Source organism: Ambystoma mexicanum, chromosome 13, assembly GCF_040938575.1.
Source record: "Ambystoma mexicanum isolate Mex_15411 chromosome 13, UKY_AmexF1_1, whole genome shotgun sequence".
NCBI lineage: Eukaryota > Metazoa > Chordata > Amphibia > Caudata > Ambystomatidae > Ambystoma > Ambystoma mexicanum.
The window spans coordinates 691,884,608-691,905,128 of record NC_090938.1 but is presented as its reverse complement, the minus strand read 5'-3'; the positions used below and the strand labels follow the sequence as shown (position 1 = coordinate 691,905,128).

Below are 20,521 nucleotides of genomic sequence, written 5' to 3'. Positions count from 1 at the left end.
AGGACCCAGATGCAACTTGGACAGCTATATTCAAACAAATCGTGGAACAGAACTGCATGAAAAGGTGCTGTCAAGGAAATGCCCCTAAATCTAAGACTTTTATAATAATCGAGCTAATTAATATTAGTAACTTTGCAACAGAAAAATATCTCCCCACACCATGCGGATTGGTGCTTGTACATTATGTCCTTATAGAAAAACATACATTATGCTTTGTAATTGGGTCCACAAACCTTCCCACACTGCCCACAACAAAAATATGTGACGTCACAATCCAGCCCCCACTTCCCACATTATAATGACAATTCATTGAAACATTTCAGATGACCAGCTAAACTTTATTCATCTGTTCTGGTCATCTCATCTAAGTTCTCGTGAGAAGCGCTCCCTACCATGACACTGCCAGAGCCTTGAACCACGGTCATTCTGCTATACAGCTTTTGCATGAACTCCTAGATCTTGATGTTCTTGCCCTCACTGAAACCTGGTTCAAGGATAGCTCTGCCATGAGTTTTGACACACTTCTCCGAGAAGGCTACAATATAATCTCTCTCCCTAGACCAAACAGACCCGGTGGGGGAGTAGCATTGATCTTCCCAGAGTGTATCCCTATGTCTGTCATTCCCACTCAGGCCTACTTATCCTTTGAGTGCATGGTCTGCAGGCTCTCCCTCTCTCCTAGCTCCTCACTCCGGCTGGCCACCTATCGGCCACCTGGTCAGCCCTCCCTCTTCCTTTTGGAATGGGCTGACCTGGCCTCCTCTTTCCTTTCCTCCTCTTCTCAACTCCTCCTACTGGGTGATCTCAACATCCATCTCAACTCAACTGATTCCTCAGGACCTTTCTGCGACCTTTGCGACTCTCTCTCTCTCTTTCCATCTTACCTTCTGACCCAGCGCACAGCGCTGGCCACACCTTGGATGCTCTCATCTTAGCTGACATTCCTCTATCTATCCCTCTCACTGCTTCTCTCTTCTGGACTGATCACTTTCTCCTCTCTTCTCACTTGAAGCTCTCTTCTCCTCTTACATCGGTAAGCCCAGCACTGCCTCCCGTCTACAAGGTAATCCGACCCATGAAAAGAGTGTCAGTAGCTGCCTTTGCCTCTACCTACTTTGCTTCTTCCACTCTTGCAGCTGACTCAAACGCTGACACAGTCCTCTCTAACTCTAACCTCTCTGTTTCCAACACTCTATATTCTTGCCCCTGTCATGATGGTACGACTGAAGCCTACCAAAATGTGAAACTCTTGATACGACTCTGAACTGGCTGCCCTTAAACGCAAGTGCAAGGTAGCCGAAAACGCAAATGGGATTCCTCGGGCACACCCTCTGACAAACTGCCCTGCCGCCTCCTCCAGAAGCAGTAAAAACTCTGTATCTGCTTCAAGAAAAGAGTCTTTATTCAAGTCTGCATCTCCGCGGCATACAATAACACAGCCAAACTTTTCAAAGTCTGCAAGGAACTACCTAACTCTACCACAGCTTCCTCCACTATTGCACCCACCCAGGCCTTTTGCTCGGCCCTGGCTACACACTTCACCTCAAAAACACAGGATATCCTATCCTCGCTCTCTTCCTCACAACCTTGTGCACCAACATCTCTTGTACCACTCTTGGCCACCTCCACCCCCTCTCCTTCTTCTCTCTCCCCTGTCATACCTGAGGAGGTCACTAGACAAGTCTGGTCTATGAAAGCCTCCTCCCAACAGGTGGACCCCTGTCCCCCCAAAACCATCAAGGACAACATTGACTCTCTCGCCTCAGCCAAGGCCGACCTCTGCAACCTCACCTTTGCCACTGGAGTTTTCTCCACTGCTCTTAAGCACACGCTTGTGCACCCTGTCCTCAAAAAACCTTCTGCTGACCATTCCATTCCGGCAAACTATCGCCCAATCTCTATCACTCCTTTCCTGGGCAAACTCTTGGAGAAGTTGTCTATTTCCCAGCTTACCCTCCACACTGAATCTGGTGGATGCTTCCACCAGTCTGGCTGTACAGCATCCAGAGGCACGGAAACAGCTCTTCTGAACACCTGTGAAGATCTGCTCTAAAATCTTGATTCTAACTCTCCCTCTGTCCTGAATCTACTTGACCTCTCATCTGCTTTCGATACGGTGAACCACAACATCCTGATCGCAACGTCTCTGTGATACCCTGGGCATCACTGATCAGGCCCTGGCGTTGCTAACCTCCTTTCTCTCCAACGGTCCATCCCAGGTGGAATTGGTGTCTTTCCTCTCCCCTCTATCAGTCTCTCTACTTGCGGTGTCCCCCAGGGATCTAACCTATCTCCCTGCTTTTTCAATGACTACATGGCCCCCCTAGCCCGTACAATAGCCACCTCCAGCTTTCAGTGTTATGCGGATGACACACAGCTCTCCTTCAGGCTACCCTCAGACTCTTCCTCTTCCTCACTCATATCCGCCTGTATGTCCGAAATTCAGTCATGGTGTGCTGCAAACGACCTCTGCCTCAACGCCAGTAAGACAGAGATTGTCCTCATTGGGACCCCTGCTCTCGCCTTACCTCTTTCCCACTGGCCGCCCTCCCTTGGCCCTGTGCATCCACCTACCAACGAGGCAAAAAACCTGGGGTCATCATCGACTCTACTCGCTCCTTCTCGTCTCACATCGCAGACATCTCTAAAAAGTCACACTACCAACTGCACCTTCTCAGGGGTATTCTACCTTTTCTCACCTTCCCTCAGAGGCTCACCATCTCCAGAGCACTGGTCCTCTCTAGGCTGGACTACTGCAACAGCCTCTTTCTCAACCTGCCCTCTTCTACCCTCCATCCTCTTCAACTCATCCACAACAGAACCGTAAGACGTATCCTTAGCCTCAAGCCCAGGGACAACATCTCCCCGGGCTGAAATCCCTTCACTGGTTCCCAGTGGCTGCAAAGATTAAGTTCAAGACCCTTTGCATTATCCACAAGGCTTTCTGGGGCCTGGAACCACTCTATCTGCAACGCTCTCTTCCTAAATACTCGCCTTCCCGAGCCCTCTGCTAGTCTTCGTCTAAATCTCTGCAGGTGAGCCTCTTCTCCAAGCAGAGACTTGGGGGGAGATCTTTAATCTCTGCAGGTGCCTCCCTCTGGAACAGCCTCCCTGCCTCTCCGTCTTGAGCCGGATCTCCTTAGAATCAGGAACCTCCTCAAGACTTTCCTCTTCACCTCCTCCTTCTTTCTTCCTCTTCCTCTCCCCTGCTAACAACCTCTTTCTACACTCTCTCGTCTACTTCTGCTCAGTTTCGCTGACCGGCTGCCTGGTGTACCTCAGAGCTTCACAGGTCCCAAGCTTTCCTCGCCAGTCTCGTGCACTTGCCCCGGGCCTTGCACTTGCCACAGCACTACTGCACTTCGGTTACAACCCATGAGAGTGGTATCTCTCTGCACTTAACCCATGTTTTGATGGGACTGGGCACACTTGTCCCTATTTACCCCCACGCACTTCATTTCCTGTTCACCTGCGTAATCTGAATGCACCATGTCTAGTAAGATTGTTTGTCTTATTTTTCCCTAAATCATCCCTTCCCATGCATGGTTGCGCTTTGAAACACTTGTGTATAAGCGCATAATAAATAAACAATCAATCAATCAATGAATACAAATGTTACATATTAAGAACTCGTCTACTTTCTTCCCAGGCAAAACGTACGAAGGGGCAATTTAAAACCACTGTGGCTCTTCTGACTCCATCTAAAATTCATGTTTTGCAAGTCACTTTCAATTATTAAAATGGTTATGCTCTCCATGTCTGTCAGCTGGACCCATGGGTCCTAATCTGTGACCTTGAAAAAATAACTATTGTTTTGCTTCTTACCATAGCAGCCTGAGATTGCGGGACCTGTGATGTGTTACCAGCCACTGCCATTTCATTGCAGATTAAAAAAGCTAACACATACAGGAAAGGTGTGCTATAAGGTCTATTTATCACGTTTCAGCCTACCTCTAAGTTTGGTTATACTTACTGGTGCCCCTGCATTTATTTTATATGCAAGTTACTTTTATTTTGGGCTTGACTTGTGAAACGAACAAAAGGATCCCACTCCCCTTTTTCAGTGCTACTCTCGGAATTGATACATGCGCACCTTTTCACAGCGCAGAACTTGCATTTTTATTACAGGCTGTTGCAGGGGAGGCGTTTGTGGTACAGGAGGATGAGGAGGGGTTGAAGCACCGGCAGGGCCTGGACTGGAGGAGGAACAGGCAACGGTAACCGGGAGGAACCGGAGGAGGGCCTGGAGGAGGGTCTGGAGGCTGAGCCCTAGGAGGTATGACATGTGGGATGACTTCCTTCACTATACCCTTGATACAGCCTTGTTATTTGCAGTGAGCGCATGAGGACAAGAAAGTGCTCGAAATAGAGATCCTCATAAGACGCAGGATCCCAAGGGGCCCGTCCCTCAGCGGTGCTGGGCTTCCTTTCCTGATCGAAGAGCCTAGGCACCTGTGGCATGTAGCCATAAGGCTGCAAAGGGTAGATGTAACCCTGTAGAGACCACCCGCCTGTACCGTAAAGTCTGCCACCGCTTCCCAAGGGAAGGGGACTGGAACCTTCATGCATGGTCCACACCATGGGCAAAGGGCCGGGGAGGCCATAATCCAACATGGCCTCCTGACTAGACGGCTCACCCACGTGCTTGTCTGCCATCTTCGGGCCTTGCGCCATGCCCTAGGCGGGAGGGCGCGAAGCCTTGTGCCACGTGCTGGATCAGACATGAAAGGACACCCCTTAGCCCTCAAACCTGAATCAGAAGCGTCAACCTCAGAGATGGCTCCGGTAGGCTTAGAGCCCTGGCCTGTTGGCCAGTAGTTGAATCGCCCTGAACGACGACTTCGGAGGTGGATGCGCTAGGCTAAGCGCCCGCAGATGCAGAGCTAGTAGTCGTGTAAGATCGTCCTATGGACTGACTCTTGGAGGTAGAACACAATGAACCCTTGCCCACTGGGGCCGAAGATGAGGATGAACTTGATCGACCCTACGTGGACCGCTCGGTAGAGCTCCTGAACCCCTCGGGTTGGGAGCCAATAGCCTTGGTGGCCTCGGGTCTGTGACGGAGCACCCGGAAGAGCCCCTCGGCTTGGGAGCCGATAGCCTGAACGGGCTCGTGTCTGCCAGAAACAGAATCCAAGGTACCCTTTCCTATGAAAACAAGTGGGAAGGAGTGTCTGCGCTGAGGAGCCGTACTAAACAAAGGGCCTACCTTATCTTGACGTGGGGTCCTGGAGACTAACTTTAAGATGACCGGGAGAAAAAGCATGGAAGATCTTCCTCCAGCATGAAAGACGATTCTTCAAGATCCGGTGACCGAGAGCACTGCAAGCCACGCACGCGTCCCAGCGGTGGTCGGGCCCTAGACACTCAAGACAGAGCGCATGGGGGTCCGAGGGCCAGGAACAAGCGATCGCAGGATGCGCATCTCGTGAAGCCTCCTGCAGCCGACATGCACCGGGGGAAGCCAGGCACCGAAGGTGAAGAAGATTGAAAAAGACAAGAACTGGGAGCAAGTGGAAAGTTAAAAAGTCTCTGCGCCTAGATGCCAGGTCCGACACAGTCTGTGCATAAAAAGGGACCGAGGTGAGAGTAAGGAGGGCGTTCAAATGTCCCAAGGCCATGCCCCCGTGCACTGGATTAAATTGAAAGCGGAAGTCAATTTTTCACTGCCAAAGGTTCTGGTACCATCCCCATGTTGGGTGACGCCCACAAGGATGGAGGAAAGGGGACGCGACGCATCAGTAGTACAATGAACTATCCCTACCCTTTTACAACATTAAACCTTGGATAGAGTAGAGATAGTTAGCACGTCACTGGGGGAGATTAGAGGGCCAAAGATTTAGGGTGTCACTCACAGCATAAGCAGTGTTTAGACAGTAGGAGTTACCGCTTGGTAGCACTAGCCAGGGGTTACGGACACCTGTGTTAGAGAGGATGTGTCAAGGGACATAGGAGATGAGAGAGAGAGGGACTGCCATACAAATCCTGGAATCATCCTTGAGACTCAGAGTGATTCTTGTGCCATCTGTGACATACCCATAGGAATCCACGCAAGGTTGGGTTTGAACTGCTGGTGATCTGGGGACCTGGTAGGGTTTATGAGTCCCTTACAAAGGGCCCGTGCACCCAATGTGTCCCTTGTGATTGTCCCTTTCTTTACAACTGGGGCTAAGTGGGGTGACCAAGGGATCTACCATGCACCACATCTGGGTTCATCATCTTCATTGCTGGGGAGGAACCTGGCCCACTAGAAGGCCACACAGTTAAGCAGGGGATTTTGTCACACACTTTATATTGTCAGGTTGTGGATATGTATATTTGCTGCTATAAACGTCATAGTAGTAATATCATCCGGTGTTGAAAAACTTCATAATACTGCGATGGAAATAAAGTACGGACTGCAGTCTGAAAATTTAATTTGGAGGTGTTCAGGAGAAATACAGTAAACCTAGCACTGTTTCGTAGAGTCACTCTTGTTGGTTGGGATGAAAAACAATAAAATATTTACCAGTAAGTGTAGTTACTCGGTTTTGGTGTCTTTTATAGATTCACATAGGTTTACTACTCCCACCTCTGAGACTGGGGGCCCCTACAAAACATATACACATTTACTGCCATTCAGTGCTGTGCAAATCTGCTCCCTGCCCCCAGAGACTTCCTTTCAGAGTTTTCTCCACCCCTTAGTGGGAGGAACCCTTGGAGGGAGCTCATTCTGTTTCAAATCAATAGAAATGCAGAAAAAAGAACTTTGATGTTTTGTTTGGTTTTAGTCCTTTTCCTTTTACACTACTACATCTCGTTTCTAACCTTCTTTGGAGAACCACCATCAGAGCATTCTCCACTCCCTTAGGTGTTAAAGTGGTATTGCATTTCTACGCTGTTAGAACTAAGTACTTCAGAAGATCGTATCAACTTGTCATCACCTTTCGACAGTCGAGTAAAAGTCAGCCACTTTCCAAGCAGGGACTACCACGATGAATTCTAACCTGCAGAAATTGGAATTATTGTCACACAGCCACAGGTAAGTAAAACCTTTGTCCTGGTACAGCCAGCTTAGCAAATAGCAAGGCAGCAAAGATGGTGTTCCACGCTGGGATGACACTGTAAGCTGAAGAGAATCAATATGCAGAATTCTGCACACATCCCCCAGCACTGTTGCCATGGTATGGATGTTGCAATTCACAACAGATTGCAAGATGTACTCTTCCTGAAAGCAGTCAGTCCTTCATTATTCCTCTAAGTTATACTTCTTTTTAATCTATTCAAGCATGCAAATCACAGGAAAGAGCAAATGCTGGAGAAGAAGTAGTCACCTGTAATTGTAGTTGCCCAGCATTGATATCTTTCATGGATTCACATGTGACATGCCACCTCTTGCATCAAATTTTAGGTGGTCATCAAGTCAACATGCTACATCACTGCCCATTGAATTTGAAGAGGGTTTTCCGTTAGAAGCATAAGCATCTTCTGTTCATTGGGCCATAGAGAAAAGGACAAAAATTAGATAGACTGATATATATATATGGGATACATTACTCACCGTAATCGTATTTCTGATGCTTGTATCTGCTTAGATTCACATGCTGTGCATAGGCCGACATCTAGTGGAAGCTGCGGAGTATTACAGTTTGTTTTTCGAAGTCGAAAAATGGGCGTCGACACAGGGCGTGCCAGTAATACTATCCCTAGTGTGACGTCCCCTGTACCCATGATCCCTCACGCGTCTAGGATCCCCAGATTGTGTTTTTCCTGACATGAGGTAGCATGAGGAGTAGCGTGAGTACAGATAGTCCAAGCAGATAGACAGAAAGGTAAGACTACAAGCAACCATGCGCCTTCTCTCGGAGGGGAGGAAGGGTGGGTCGCATGTGAATCTAAGCAGATACAAGCATCAGAAATACGATTACGGTGAGTAATGTATCCCTTCTGAGGCTTGTGGAATCTGCTTAGATCACATGCTGTGCATAGATTAGCGAGCAGTACCAGAAGAAGGAGGTGGGATCTGAGAAGGGTCATGAGCAAACAGGTGTCTTAGAACCGCTTGTCCCACTTGTGTATCTGCCTTGGAATGAGTGTCAATGCAGTAATGCTGAGTAAAAGTGTGAATAGAGCTCCAAGTAGCTGCTTTGCAAATGGTGTCAAGGGGAACATTTGCAATGAAAGCCAGAGTGGCCCCAATGCCTCTGGTAGAGTGGGCCCTTGGCGTAAAAGGCAGAGTTTTTTCAGAAAGAGAGTAACACAGCTGTATACAGTTGATAATCCACTTTGAGATAGCGCCCTTAGAGACGCGATCCCCCTCTCTGCCTGTAGCTACGGAGACAAACAGTTGATCTGTTTTCCTTAGCGGTCTGGTTTTATTTACATAGTATAAGACCGCCCTACGCACATCTAGGGTGTGTAGTTTCACCTCAGCTGAGCTTTGTGGGTTTTGGAAGAAAGCCGGAAGCTCGATGGACTGGTTTACATGGAACTTGGATATGAATTTTGGTGAGAATCTAGGGTGTGTGCGTAAAACCAGTTTGTCCTTGTGGATAGTAAAGAAAGGATCTTGCACTGACAGAGCCTGAATTTCACTGACCCTTCTTATGGAGGTAATGGCTACTAAGAAGGCCGTTTTATAAGTCAGGTGTTTGAGACTACTTTTATGCATGGGTTCGAAGGGGGGCCCCATGAGCTTAGATAGCACCACATTGAGATCCCATCCTGGCGGTGGGTTCGAGATAGGAGGGTGAAGTCTCTTTACTCCTTCCATGAAGGCTTTAACCACTGGTACTTTCCACCACGAAACCTTGTTATGGGATGTGGTGTAGGCTGAGAGGGCTGCCAGGTGTACTTTCAGAGAGTTAAAAACCAACCCTGCATCCAGCAGGTGGAGCATGTATGTTACAACGTTGGAAGGAGTGCAATCAACCGGGTTGATTTGTTTACTCTGGCACCAGATAACGAATCTTTTCCACTTGTCAAAGTAACAGTGCCTTGTATTTGGTTTCCTGGACTCTTTTAGAATGTCCATACACCTCTGTGGTAATTTGAGATGTCCAAACTCTATGACTTCAGGAGCCATGCTGCTAGGTTCATAGAGTTGGGTTCCTGATGCACTGTTTGACCTTGTTGCTGGGACAGAAGGTTGTACCAGGCTGGGAGTCTGATGGGCTCGCATACCGCCATCCTGCGTAGGTGTGGAAACCATGGTTGTCTCGCCCACATGGGAGCAACTAGGATGAGCGTCATCGATTCCTTGTTCATCTTGTACACCACCTTCCTGATGAGAGGAGTTGGTGGGAAAGCGTACGCAAACATCCCTGACCAGTTCATCCACAGGGCATTCCCCTGGGAGTCCGGTTGTGGGAACCTGGATGCAAATCCTGGGCATTGTTTGTTTTCGCTTGTGGCGAATAGGTCTATAGTGGGGAAACCCCACTGAGAGAAGAGATCTTCTACTACGTCTTTGTGAAGGACCCATTCGTGTTCTTCTGGGAGGGAGTCTCTGCTTAGAGCATCCGCTAGGGAATTGAGCTCCCCTGGAACATGTTGCGATGACAGGAAGATGTTCCGTCTGAGTGCCCATATCCATATTTTCTGGGCAAGCTTGGACAGATTTGGCGAACGAGTCCCTCCTTGCTTGTTCAGATAGAACATGGCTGTCGTGCTGTCCGTCCTGATCTGCACCGACAAGTTTAGTAGATGGGGCTCGAACGCCTGCAGCGCTCGGAATACTGCCAGAAGCTCTAGCAGATTGATGTGGTTCTTGGCTACTGAGTGAGACCAGAGACCCTGAGCTGTGTGGTGGAGATGGTGAGCTCCCCACCCCGTCAGGCATGCATCTGTCGTCACCACTGCCTGTACTTCGGGATCGTAAAAGGGTTTCCCCTTTGCGAGATTCTCTCTTGTCCACCAGTGTAGGTTCTGTACGAGTGTTGGCGAAACGACCACTAGATCGTCCCACTGACCACTTGCCTGAGACCACTGTTTCGCCAACCATTCCTGCATGGGACGCATGCGCAGACGCGCGTGGGGGACCAGGTAAATGCATGACGCCATCATGCCGAGTAACCGCATAGCTTTGCGTACTGTTATCTGTTGACCTGACTGATAATGCGGAATTTGCAGAAGTATGTTCCGAATTCTTTCTTCCGAAGGGAAGGTCAATCCTTTCTGAGTATCTAGGATAGCTCCTAGAAACTGTTTTGAGGTGCTTGGCACCAGACTTGACTTTTTCTCGTTGATGGAGAAGCCTAATTCGTGGAGGAGGTCGATGGTCCTCTGAATGTTTGACCTGCAGATTCCTGGGGTTTCCCCCGTTATGAGCCAGTCGTCCAGATAAGGGTACACTGGGATTGCCTCCCTGCGTAGGTGTGCAGCTGCCACCGCCAGTACCTTGGTGAATACCCTTGGTGCAGAAGCTATCCCGAAGGGCAGTACCTTGAATTGGTAGTGGCGACTGTCCACCTTGAAGCGCAAGTATTTTCTGTGCGCCGGGAGCATGGAAATATGAAAATAGGCATCTTTCATATCCAAGGTTGCCATGTAATCCCCCTTTTTTAGGAGTGGGATTACCTCTTGTAGTGTGGTCATACGGAATTTTTGGGGCTTGACATACTTGTTGGCAGGCCGTAAGTCCAAAACTGGACGCATTGTTAAATCTTTCTTTGGCACAAGGAAGTAAGTTGAATAGATACCCTTGTTTACCTGGTGTTCCGGGACGAGTTCTATCGCGTCCTTTTCTAGCAGAATGGCGATCTCCTCGAGGAGGATCTTCTGATGTTGTAAAGAGTGGACTTTTTGTCTTGGAGGATGGTTTAGGGGACGTTGCAGTAGTTCTATGCAGTACCCATTGGATACTGTTGACAGCACCCATCTGTCGGATGTTATCCCTTCCCATGCCTGGGTGAAACTTGATATTCGTCCCCCTACTGGGGTTGCATGGGAAGGGACCTTGAACTGAGCGTCACTGCTTTGGTGGAGGCGTGCCTCCTCCTTTACTGGGGCTGCCTCTGCCTCTACCACGTCCTCTTTTACTACCCCTACCATACGCCTGGGTAGACTGTTGTGAGCTGGTGTTCCACTGTGTACCCTGGGTGTGGGAGTAGCTATTTCCTCTATTGGAATTTTTGCCGCGGGGGCGACGAAAATTGCCATTCCCTCTTTGGTTAGGTGGTTTGGTAGTTAACTGGCCAAGGGATTTGAGGGTGTCGAATTCTTCCTTAGCGTTTTTTAGAGCGTCCTCGACTGCCTTCCCAAACAGGAGATCATTTTCCACTGGTTTGTCTAAGAGCGCAGCTTGTGTTTCTGCTTTGAATCCCGACTGCCTCAACCAAGCATGACTTTTGATGACAGTCCCCTCTGCTATAAGTCTACCCGCATTGTCAGCGGCGTCCAGAGTTGCTTTTACAGTGCAGCCTGACACGTTCCTTCCTTCCGCACAAATGCGAGCTAGCTGGCTTTTAAGGGGTTCGGGAGCAGAGTCTATTAGTGCTGCCACTTCTTCCCACTGGTGACAGTTGTAGCTAGCCAACAGTGTGGTGGAATTCGCGATTCTGGCTTGGTAGGCTGCCGTGGAAGCTACTTTCCTGCCAAAACCATAAAGTTTTTTACTTTCTTTGTCGGGGGGAGCCTCAGAGGAAGATAATGGTGTACCAGCTCTTTTGCGGGTGTAGGTTACTACTAGAGAGTCTGGCTTAAGTTGACCTCTAATATATAGGGGGTCCGACTGGGCTGCTTTAAACAGCTTCTCCACTCTCGGATTTACAGGTCTTGTCAGGTTTGGGTTGACAAGGGATGGTGCTATTCTGCGTTGAACAGATTTTAGGATGGGAATGGTCTGGGCTACTGGCTTCCTTTCCCCTATTAGTTCTTCCGCAAAGTCCCTTTCTTCCTGGACACCTTGTGTGTCTATGTGGAAGTGGTTAGCTGCCCGAAAGAGCAGTTCATTCAGGAGGGGCTGATTATCTATTGGGGAGTCAGACACTGGGGCTTCCCTTTCGACTGGTGAGTCCATTCTGAAAATATCTGGGCTATTTTCTGGCTCATCCTCGTCTTCGTCTTCGCCGTAATAATCTGATCCTGCAGGATCTTCTGGCGTGTCAATTTCCTGACCTTCTATCAGGGAAGAGTTTCCTTGGTCTGTAGGGAAGAGGTAAGAATAGGGTTGGACCTCGATGGGGTCTAAAGGCCTAAATGGTGTCTCGACCCGGGGTCTTTTATTTGAGGGGATAGGGTCCCCTGACCCTGAGGGAGAATCTTCCTGAGGGTTTAAAGCTAGGAGTTGTTCAGGGTGTCTTTCGAAAAAATTCGCCAAGGAAGACATCCTTGACATTACTCTGTCAATGTCCTCGCATGACCAGAGTTTTGAGCTTGGGGTGACCTTGCTGGGACTTTCTATGGATTGGCCCTGAGAAGACTTGGTCAGTTCTTTTGTAGTGGAGGACTGCAAGGGTTGTTTCCTTTGCTGTTTACCCCCTTCCCCGTGGGTGGAAGTGTGTTTCCCCTTTCCCTTATCTTTCGACGCCTGGCGTCGAGGATCGGAGGTGGAATCCCTGTCTTTCGAACTAGCCTTCGAAACTGGCCCCTCTTTACTCCCAAGTGATGTACCCTTTTCCTGGGGTGCAGGCTGGGGGTGGAAGTCGTGTTCGTCTCCGGACGATTGATCTTCCGGGATATTAATGGTCGAGGCACTCTGTGCAAGTGTGGAGGCTTGCCTGACGTCGTGCGGCGACCTCGACCGGGACCGCCCAGAGGACGTCCTTTCGGACCGCTCCTTCTGTGCCTCTTTCCGAGGTTTCGACGACGTCGAATCTCGGGTGGATTTTTTGTGTTTAGCGTGTGTATGTGTAACGCTTTTGTCGCCGGGGGACTTCCCCATAGTCGCCGGGACGGACGACCTTCCGAGGCCGGGGACGTGCTTTCGGCTGTCCTTCGACGCCTTGGTGCCCTCGCCGTCCGAAAGTTCGGCGTCGCTGCCGTCGCTGAAGGTACCCTCCGCCTCCATAGCTGCTAGCTTGGCGTGGTGGGCCCAACGCTTGGTGGAGCGGTCCTTAAGAGTTTTGGCCTTAAACCTATTACAGGCCCTGCAACCCGTCTTGGGGTGGTCTCTGGGTAGGCAAAGGTTGCACGTAGCGTGCTTATCTACCCAAGGGTATTTCTTATTACACTTGGGGCAAAACTGAAAGGGCGTACCCTCCATACGCGCCTGTGGGCAGCGGGCAAGTGTGTGTAGGTAATAAGGTGTCGAGTGTGGAAGTGTACCACCCCCACTCTCCCTACTTGTAGGGCCGAGGCTAGCGGCCCAGGCCCGAGCCGAGGCGGAAGCCTCAAGGCCCAATCCGTCGGGTATTCGACGTTGATCTCCTCCCCGGTTCGGCGTCGAGATGTTGATCGACGAAAGGTTGGCCAAACGGGGCAAATTAGAATTAGTTTAGAGTGAAAATATGGCAAAGCCAGGGAACTCCGATGAAGTGCTTCCGACCAGAATGGCGGAAAAAAACAATCTGGGGATCCTAGACGCGTGAGGGATCATGGGTACAGGGGACGTCACACTAGGGATAGTATTACTGGCACGCCCTGTGTCGACGCCCATTTTTCGACTTCGAAAAACAAACTGTAATACTCCGCAGCTTCCACTAGATGTCGGCCTATGCACAGCATGTGATCTAAGCAGATTCCACAAGCCTCAGAAATATATATATATATTTGTGAAAGTGTGTTTGTATGTTCGGGGTTGGCTCCAGCTCCATAACAGTTGGTGGGCTTACATTTTGGCCCAAGGCCGGCATACCAGTCTGGGGTGTATTGGCGATAGTTAAATTTGACCAACCCCACCCATTCACTCTGCACAGGGCGGGGTCAGGTCCTCTGCTGTCAGTATAGGCATTTTCGGGAGAGTGATGATTTTGCGATTGTTGGCTCCAGCCCCACAACAGTTGGTGGGCCTAATGTTGGCCCGCGGTCAGCATACCAGTCTGGGGTGTACTGGCAATAGTGAAATCTGACCAACCCCACCCATTCGCCCTACAAAGGGTGGGGTCCGGCTCTGTGCTATCAGTGTAGGCGATTTCGGGAGATTGACTATTTTTTGCGATTTTCAAGAACTGGAAGTTATGGCACAATAAAACATACACAAGGCTATAACATACCCCTACATGAGTGTCAGCTACAGACCCGTGCAACACCGGGTGGTACCGCTAGCGAAGACTATAAGCTAAACATTTCTGTTACTCTATGTTACCTCCATGACATTCATACGCACAAAGGATTTCCAACCAGAGGACAGGAAATAAGTGATTCTTTGGAAAGCAGCAAAGTGCAGGACACAAGAGCATTTAATTTGAAGCACTGTGTAGCTGCCGCAATTTGGTAGATTCCCAAGCATTAGCAACAGGAAAGAGCCAGCATGTAGAAGCATTATATTAAAAGGTAACTATTTTTTCATCAAGTTTCATGTCAAATCTACAATAGCAGACCAGTCAGGCTGCAGCACACATTTACTAACTTAGAAGACGTTTTTAACTTGTTTTCCTATTCTTGCAGAAAATGACACTTTGCAGATGATGAGTCTGAATCGTAAACATTTCACAAAAATCAGACTTCAAACTTTGCAGAAGGGTGTATGTGTGCGGTTCTACGTTATTTCGCCGAATGATTTTACATCGTGGGACTTTTCATCGCCACCCTTTCATCGCCCAAAACTCCTTTTTTCTTCTTTTTTTTATTTATGGGGGGGCTTCGCCGCCGCAAACCCTGCCTTAGTTAAATAATCATACCCCAAACCGCACCAAATACCCCCCCATAAAAAAGTTTTTAAAAAAAGGGTTTTGGCGATGAAAGGGTTGGCTATGGAAAGTCCCACGATATAAAATCATTCGACGAAATGTGTGTATACCATGTGTGCATGCTGAGTAGGTGTTGTGCCACACCTCGCACAGTACCATCCTTTCCAGTTCCAGGTTCAAATATATGGAAGATGGAAAGAAAAAACATTTCTAGGCAAAGTTAGGGTTTTGGGCATTGATACAAATAACCAAATAAATACGAAATAAAGACAATGACATGCAAAAAGAAACTCGGATTTCCTACTATTCAGGAGTGTGAGGGCTTGACATTACCACAGCAGCTGGAGCAGTCATTATGAGTAACCTCATTTTTCCCAAAGCCAGGCCGACAGCTGTCCAGGCGTGTGACTTCTAAGCTGTTGTCTAGATAATGGATCTCAGGAATAGTCTCAAACTCCCTCCTCATGATGGCAGGCTGCTTTTGGAAAAACTCCTCTATCCGGTCTCTCGCCTATAATTTGATAAATATTACAAAAGTGTATAAGCACAATGTCTGCAATGGCAGGGACTGCTGCGTTGCAGCGGTACACACTTTTGGGGTCTCAATGGAAAAACATATCAGCATCAGCGTTTTCCAGAATGGCATTTGGCACTGCACGGGGGTAAAATATTCACTGTGTTCTAACAAGCAACAGTTTGAACCTTATGCCACTGATAAACGGGGCCAGTAATGTAATCATTTGATTACTTACCAGTAATATTCATTACAATGAACCCTTGTCTTCCTTGTCACAGTCCTCAACATGAACAGTGCACCCCTTAAAACAGTGGAGTGAGACTAGTCTCTAGATTCAAAATGAACATAAGCTTCACCCTTCTAAGGGGTGGAGATATTTCCACCCCCACACTTCTCGACACATCATGCACAATTGTCAAGCAAGCTATACAAATGATCCACCCAAAGAACCCTGGACAGGAACCAGACACCTTGAAAGTTAAAGTAGGACTCAGTGTAAAGAAGATTACCGGTAAGTAATCAGAGCATTATCACTTCAACCTTCTTCTTCATACCATTCTTCAACTAGAGGACATACCATAAATCGTGGATGATATGGAAGCCAACAAACAAACACCACACCAAGCCAATTAATGAAAATCCACACAGGGATATTATGCAGACTCAAAATCAGCAACAGCACCCAGCATGTAGAAAGTAGCAAAGGTGTTGGGAAACACTGAGGTGACTGCCATGGAAATAATGCTCAGAGCAACACGCCTGAAGGCTGACCAAGAGGAACCCACACCCCTGAACAGTATTGTACAAGGTCCTAGAGATGGCTACTGAAATCCTTCTAATAAGCGTGAAGGTGGAAGGCTGTGAAAGTAAGATGCTCATAAAATATTGTTCTAGAAGCTTGCTTGCTTCAATGCTTTTTTAAACTTATTGCTGGACATTTTAGTGTGTTCCCTCTCCCCTGAAATGTCCCGTTTTATTCTTTGTGTTTTTTTTTTCAATTTTGTGTTACTTTATTTAATTATTTTGTCCGCTGTTAACATCAGTATTTCCCAATTGCCTCGCAGGTCACCTGGACTTCGCGCTAGGCTTTTATGTGCCAGCAGTACCGCCACTGCTTCTGTGAAAGTAAGAGGCTGGTAAAATATTGTTTCAGAAGCTTGTCCGCTTCAGAGCTTTTTAAAACTTATTGCTGGGCATTTCATTGTGCTTCCTCTCAGCCAAATAACCAGATTTATTATTTGTGTGTTTGTATTTGATTTTGCTTCACTTTACTTAATTTGCCCTCTGATAAGGGTAGTATTTTCTTTCTGTTTGCTGCTCCCAATTGCCTGGCGGGTCACCTGACTTTCACGCTAGGTTAGGGTCGGATCATATGGCGGTTCCCTTTTCTGTTCAGATTCCATCTGTTCGCTCTATGCCCAGTTTGCCTAACATCTCAAAACGCAAATGGCGTTCAGTTGAGAAGAGGGATATTACTTCGACCATCATTTTAGAATGTGGCGATGTATCACTAGTTGATCATCCAACTTTGACACAGTCCCTGCTGGCCTCAGCTGATCTTCATGCCCCTTTGTGGTCCTGTAGGGCGCATACGCATCCCTCAGCACCTTGGTTTAATGATCATTTGAGATCCCTCTGGCTTCTGCGTCGTCAAGCATAAATGGCAATTGTCCTATTGCTCGGCTGATAAACGTTCTTTTCAGCATTCTACTAAGATTTACCATCAAGTCATGTTCGCAGCTAAGCGTACTTTTTTGACAGGAAAGTTCAAGGATGCGCTTAGTCAACTTAAGGCGCTTTTCACTTTAGTCCGCTCACTGTCTTCCAGTGACAACGCCGTTGCAGGGGTGGTACCTTCTCAGGCCTTATGCAATTCTCTCCCAAGCTGTTTTATTCCGAAGATCACTGACATTCACGCTAACATTTCCACCTCTGAACTTGGGGCTATTACTCCTTTACGTAGGGCTGGCTCTGCATTCCTGGTCCTCTTGCCCTGATTTCACTATGGAAGATAATATTTTGGCTACTAATAAACTTAAGTCGGCCTCCGCTCTTGATCCTAGCTGTTAAAGGAGAACATGCCTGATATTGCTCCTTAGGTTAGCCAAGCCATTAACTCCTCCTGCAACACCGGCCAAATTCTATCAGAGCTTAAGCTGGCCATGGCTGTTAACCTTCTGAAAAAGCCCACCCTTGATCCTTGTGCTGCGGCTAACATTCGCCCAATCTCTCTTCTGCCTTTCTCTATGAAACTGTTGGACTCTCTTATCTCCCCTTTGCTGAGTTCATTTCTGGAGGACTCCCACTTCTTTGACTCATACCAATCTGGTTTCAGTACAGGGCGGCACACGTAGAGTGTTCATGTCTCAGCTCTGGATAATATTTTCTGTCTGGTTGACTAAGGTGGCATTGGTGCTCACCCTTTTAGATTTTTCAGCGGCGTTCCATCTTGTTGGACCGTCTTTCCGCTGCGGGACTCTCCGGTCCGTCCTCTTATGGTTTAAGTCCTTTCTATCAGGTAGAAGTCGACTCTTTCTCTCTCCCCTGTTCTTTCCACAGCTTCTTCTCTTTCTTGTGGTGTTCCCCACTGCTCTGTCTTGTCCCCTTTTCTCCTTAATGTATACATCCAGCCTCTTGTTGGCCTCATCCACTCCCATGGCCTCCATTTGCTATTCCTATGCTGACGATACCCAGATTATTGTTAGGCTTAATATGGCGCAACCTGACACTGCATCTCAGTTTAGGGATTGCTTGGAGGCTGTGAAGTAGTGGATGAGCCACAACTGGCTAAAGTTGAATGGGGACAAGACCAAGGTCCTATTTGTCGGTCATACTTCTGCTTCTGTTCCTTCGCTTTGGACCTTGCTTTTCTGGCCCTCATCTCTTGGTTCCTTTCCTTCTCCTGTTGCTGTTGTTAAAGATTTGGGTGTGAAATTCTCTTCCACCCTATTGATGGGGACTGAAGTGGCTGCCACCTGTCATGCTGGACATTTTCATCCTAAGATCTTGCGAAAGGTTGTGCTGTTTTTTTTACCTTCATCTGTGCATGCTCCCGTTGTGGCTTCGCTTGTCTGGAGTCGGATCCACTACTGCAATTCGCTACATCTTGGGCAGCCTAATTATCTTATTTGTTGATTCCAACTTTTACAAAATCAGGCGTCGAGAGTAGCTACTGTTACTCCCTTTCGGTCCCATATTTTGCATGTTCTGCATAACCTACATTAGCTTCCTGTTGGGAAGCCGATTGATTTCAAGGCTCTCTGTGTTGTTCGCCGGGCCTTTTATGATAAAGGTGCAGAGCATCTGTAGGAGAAATAATGTCCCTATATACCGGCTCGCCCTCTTCGCGCTCAAGATGGCTGTCATATTCAGGTCCCTCGGGTGCAGTTGTCTAGAATGGGTGGTCGAGTTTTCTCAGTTGCAGCCACTAAGTTATGGAATGCCCTACCTGTCTCCTTTATGATCATCGAGACTCATTCGTCCTTTAGATGTCAATTGAAAACTTTGGATTAAATCTTGTCGGCTGTTCTTTGCAGTGTTTAGGTTACCGCCAAGATGCCATTGGTGAATCAGCGCGCTATAAAATCTTTTAACATAACATAACAAGGCTGCTTGACCTGGGAACCTGGGATGAACAATGTAAACAAGGAGTCAGAGACCTAAAAGGATGCAGTACGATCAAGCAACCAAAAGTGGAGAATCAGATTCCCTAGTCAAGTGGAAGGATGGTAACATCAGGTCCTGATTAAGGTGAAAGGACAGAACCTTAGGCCTGAAAGAGAAGGAAGGACAAAGGACCAAACCCTTCAGAAGAAAAGAGACATGACCCTAGGCCTAATGTTGTCAAAGCTTTTAGGACAAGTCACAAAAGGCTCAGTAACGGAAACATGGGTCCAGGGTTCTCTAAAAAAATATCTAACAGCGGCTAGCTGTCCCCAAGGGATGTTCAGGACAGCCTTAAGTAAAACTCCTTTTGAAGAAAATGCAGAATCCATGCGGCAACCATGGGGTAAGGGGACCAAATCCTTCTTGGAATACCAGCCCCAGTAAGAGGCTGAGTGCCCACAGTAGGCACATAGGACCTCATTACGACTTATGCGATAATTCGTCAGAAACTGCAAAATTGGAATTACCATTACGGCCGTGTTGTACAGCAAAGTTACCGCTCAATTACAACCTGGCCGGCATGCACACCGGCCATTGGCGGTAACAGTAATTCAGCCAGAATTACCGAAGAAAAACATCCGGAAATCGGAACATCTGGCAAAAATCAGCAGAGTTACCGCTGTGTCCTTCCCCGGAATTTCCGTTCTCAGAATTTCCGTCTCCGGAATTTCCACCAACGGAAATTCTGTGGACGGAAAATACGCTGCGGCCTATAAAGGAAGCACTGCAGTGGCCATTTTGAAAATCACAATCCATTGAATATCTGTCAAACTGAGTGCCATTCAGGTGTACTGACAACTGAAATCATGTCAGATGGAAAAGGGAAGTCAAGGGTGCCATATCTCAGAATGCGCAAACCGTAATTCACTGAGCAGGAGCTCACTGTATTGGCTATGGAGGTGGTGGCTCGCTTGGATGAGTTATATGGAGACCAACACCGGCAGACCCCCCAAAAGCAGAAAAAGGCAATATGGGCAGAGATCCGGGACAAGTTGGTGGCCGTAGGAAATGTCCAACGCGACGAAACGGGCATGAAGAAGCAATGGAACGACTTAAAGTCCAGGGTACAGAGCCTGCTTGCCATCCAACACAGGGAGACAGCTACCACTGGAGGCGGGACTGTCGAGCCACTTGTACACACACCATGGGAGGAGATGGTTGCAGCATCATACACATGGTTGGCATCGAGGGAGTGGGCACTGCAAAGTTTGGAGCCAGCGGCTAGCCAGAATCTGATGAGTACCTGTGTGGAATGTGCGTCCAGACATGGACAATCCTGCATGTATGTCGCTAACAATATAAACCCATCAAAGTGACATGAGGCCCAGCCACAATAATCAATCCAGGCCAGGTGAAAGTCCACTGTGATACCAGTCAGCAAACCAATGACCCACATAAAGGGAATCCGGGTAGGAAGTGGCAGGAATGACATGACATTCAACTAACACCAATAGCATGCAACCCTGAAGGCCCAATGCACATCCACAGCACACAGTACAACACCCCCAACCCCGGCACATGGTAAGCACCCATGCACATGCAACACATACATCGTGCAACCATTTGCCAA

The 20,521-nt window shown here is 48.1% G+C and overlaps 1 protein-coding gene across 2 annotated transcripts in view; it reads right to left on the bottom strand.

Moving 5' to 3' along the window:
* The window catches only part of ZPBP2 (zona pellucida binding protein 2), an 854,148-nt gene that overhangs the window by 214,013 nt on the left and 619,614 nt on the right, over nucleotides 1-20,521 (bottom strand). The window contains exon 7 of one of the 2 annotated variants that reach the window (XM_069634766.1): nucleotides 15,102-15,279. The exons of the other annotated variant lie outside the window; for it this stretch is intronic. Coding sequence (XP_069490867.1) covers nucleotides 15,102-15,279 — 178 coding nt within the window. The remainder of the gene's footprint in view (nucleotides 1-15,101; nucleotides 15,280-20,521) is intronic. 2 annotated transcript variants of the gene reach the window in all.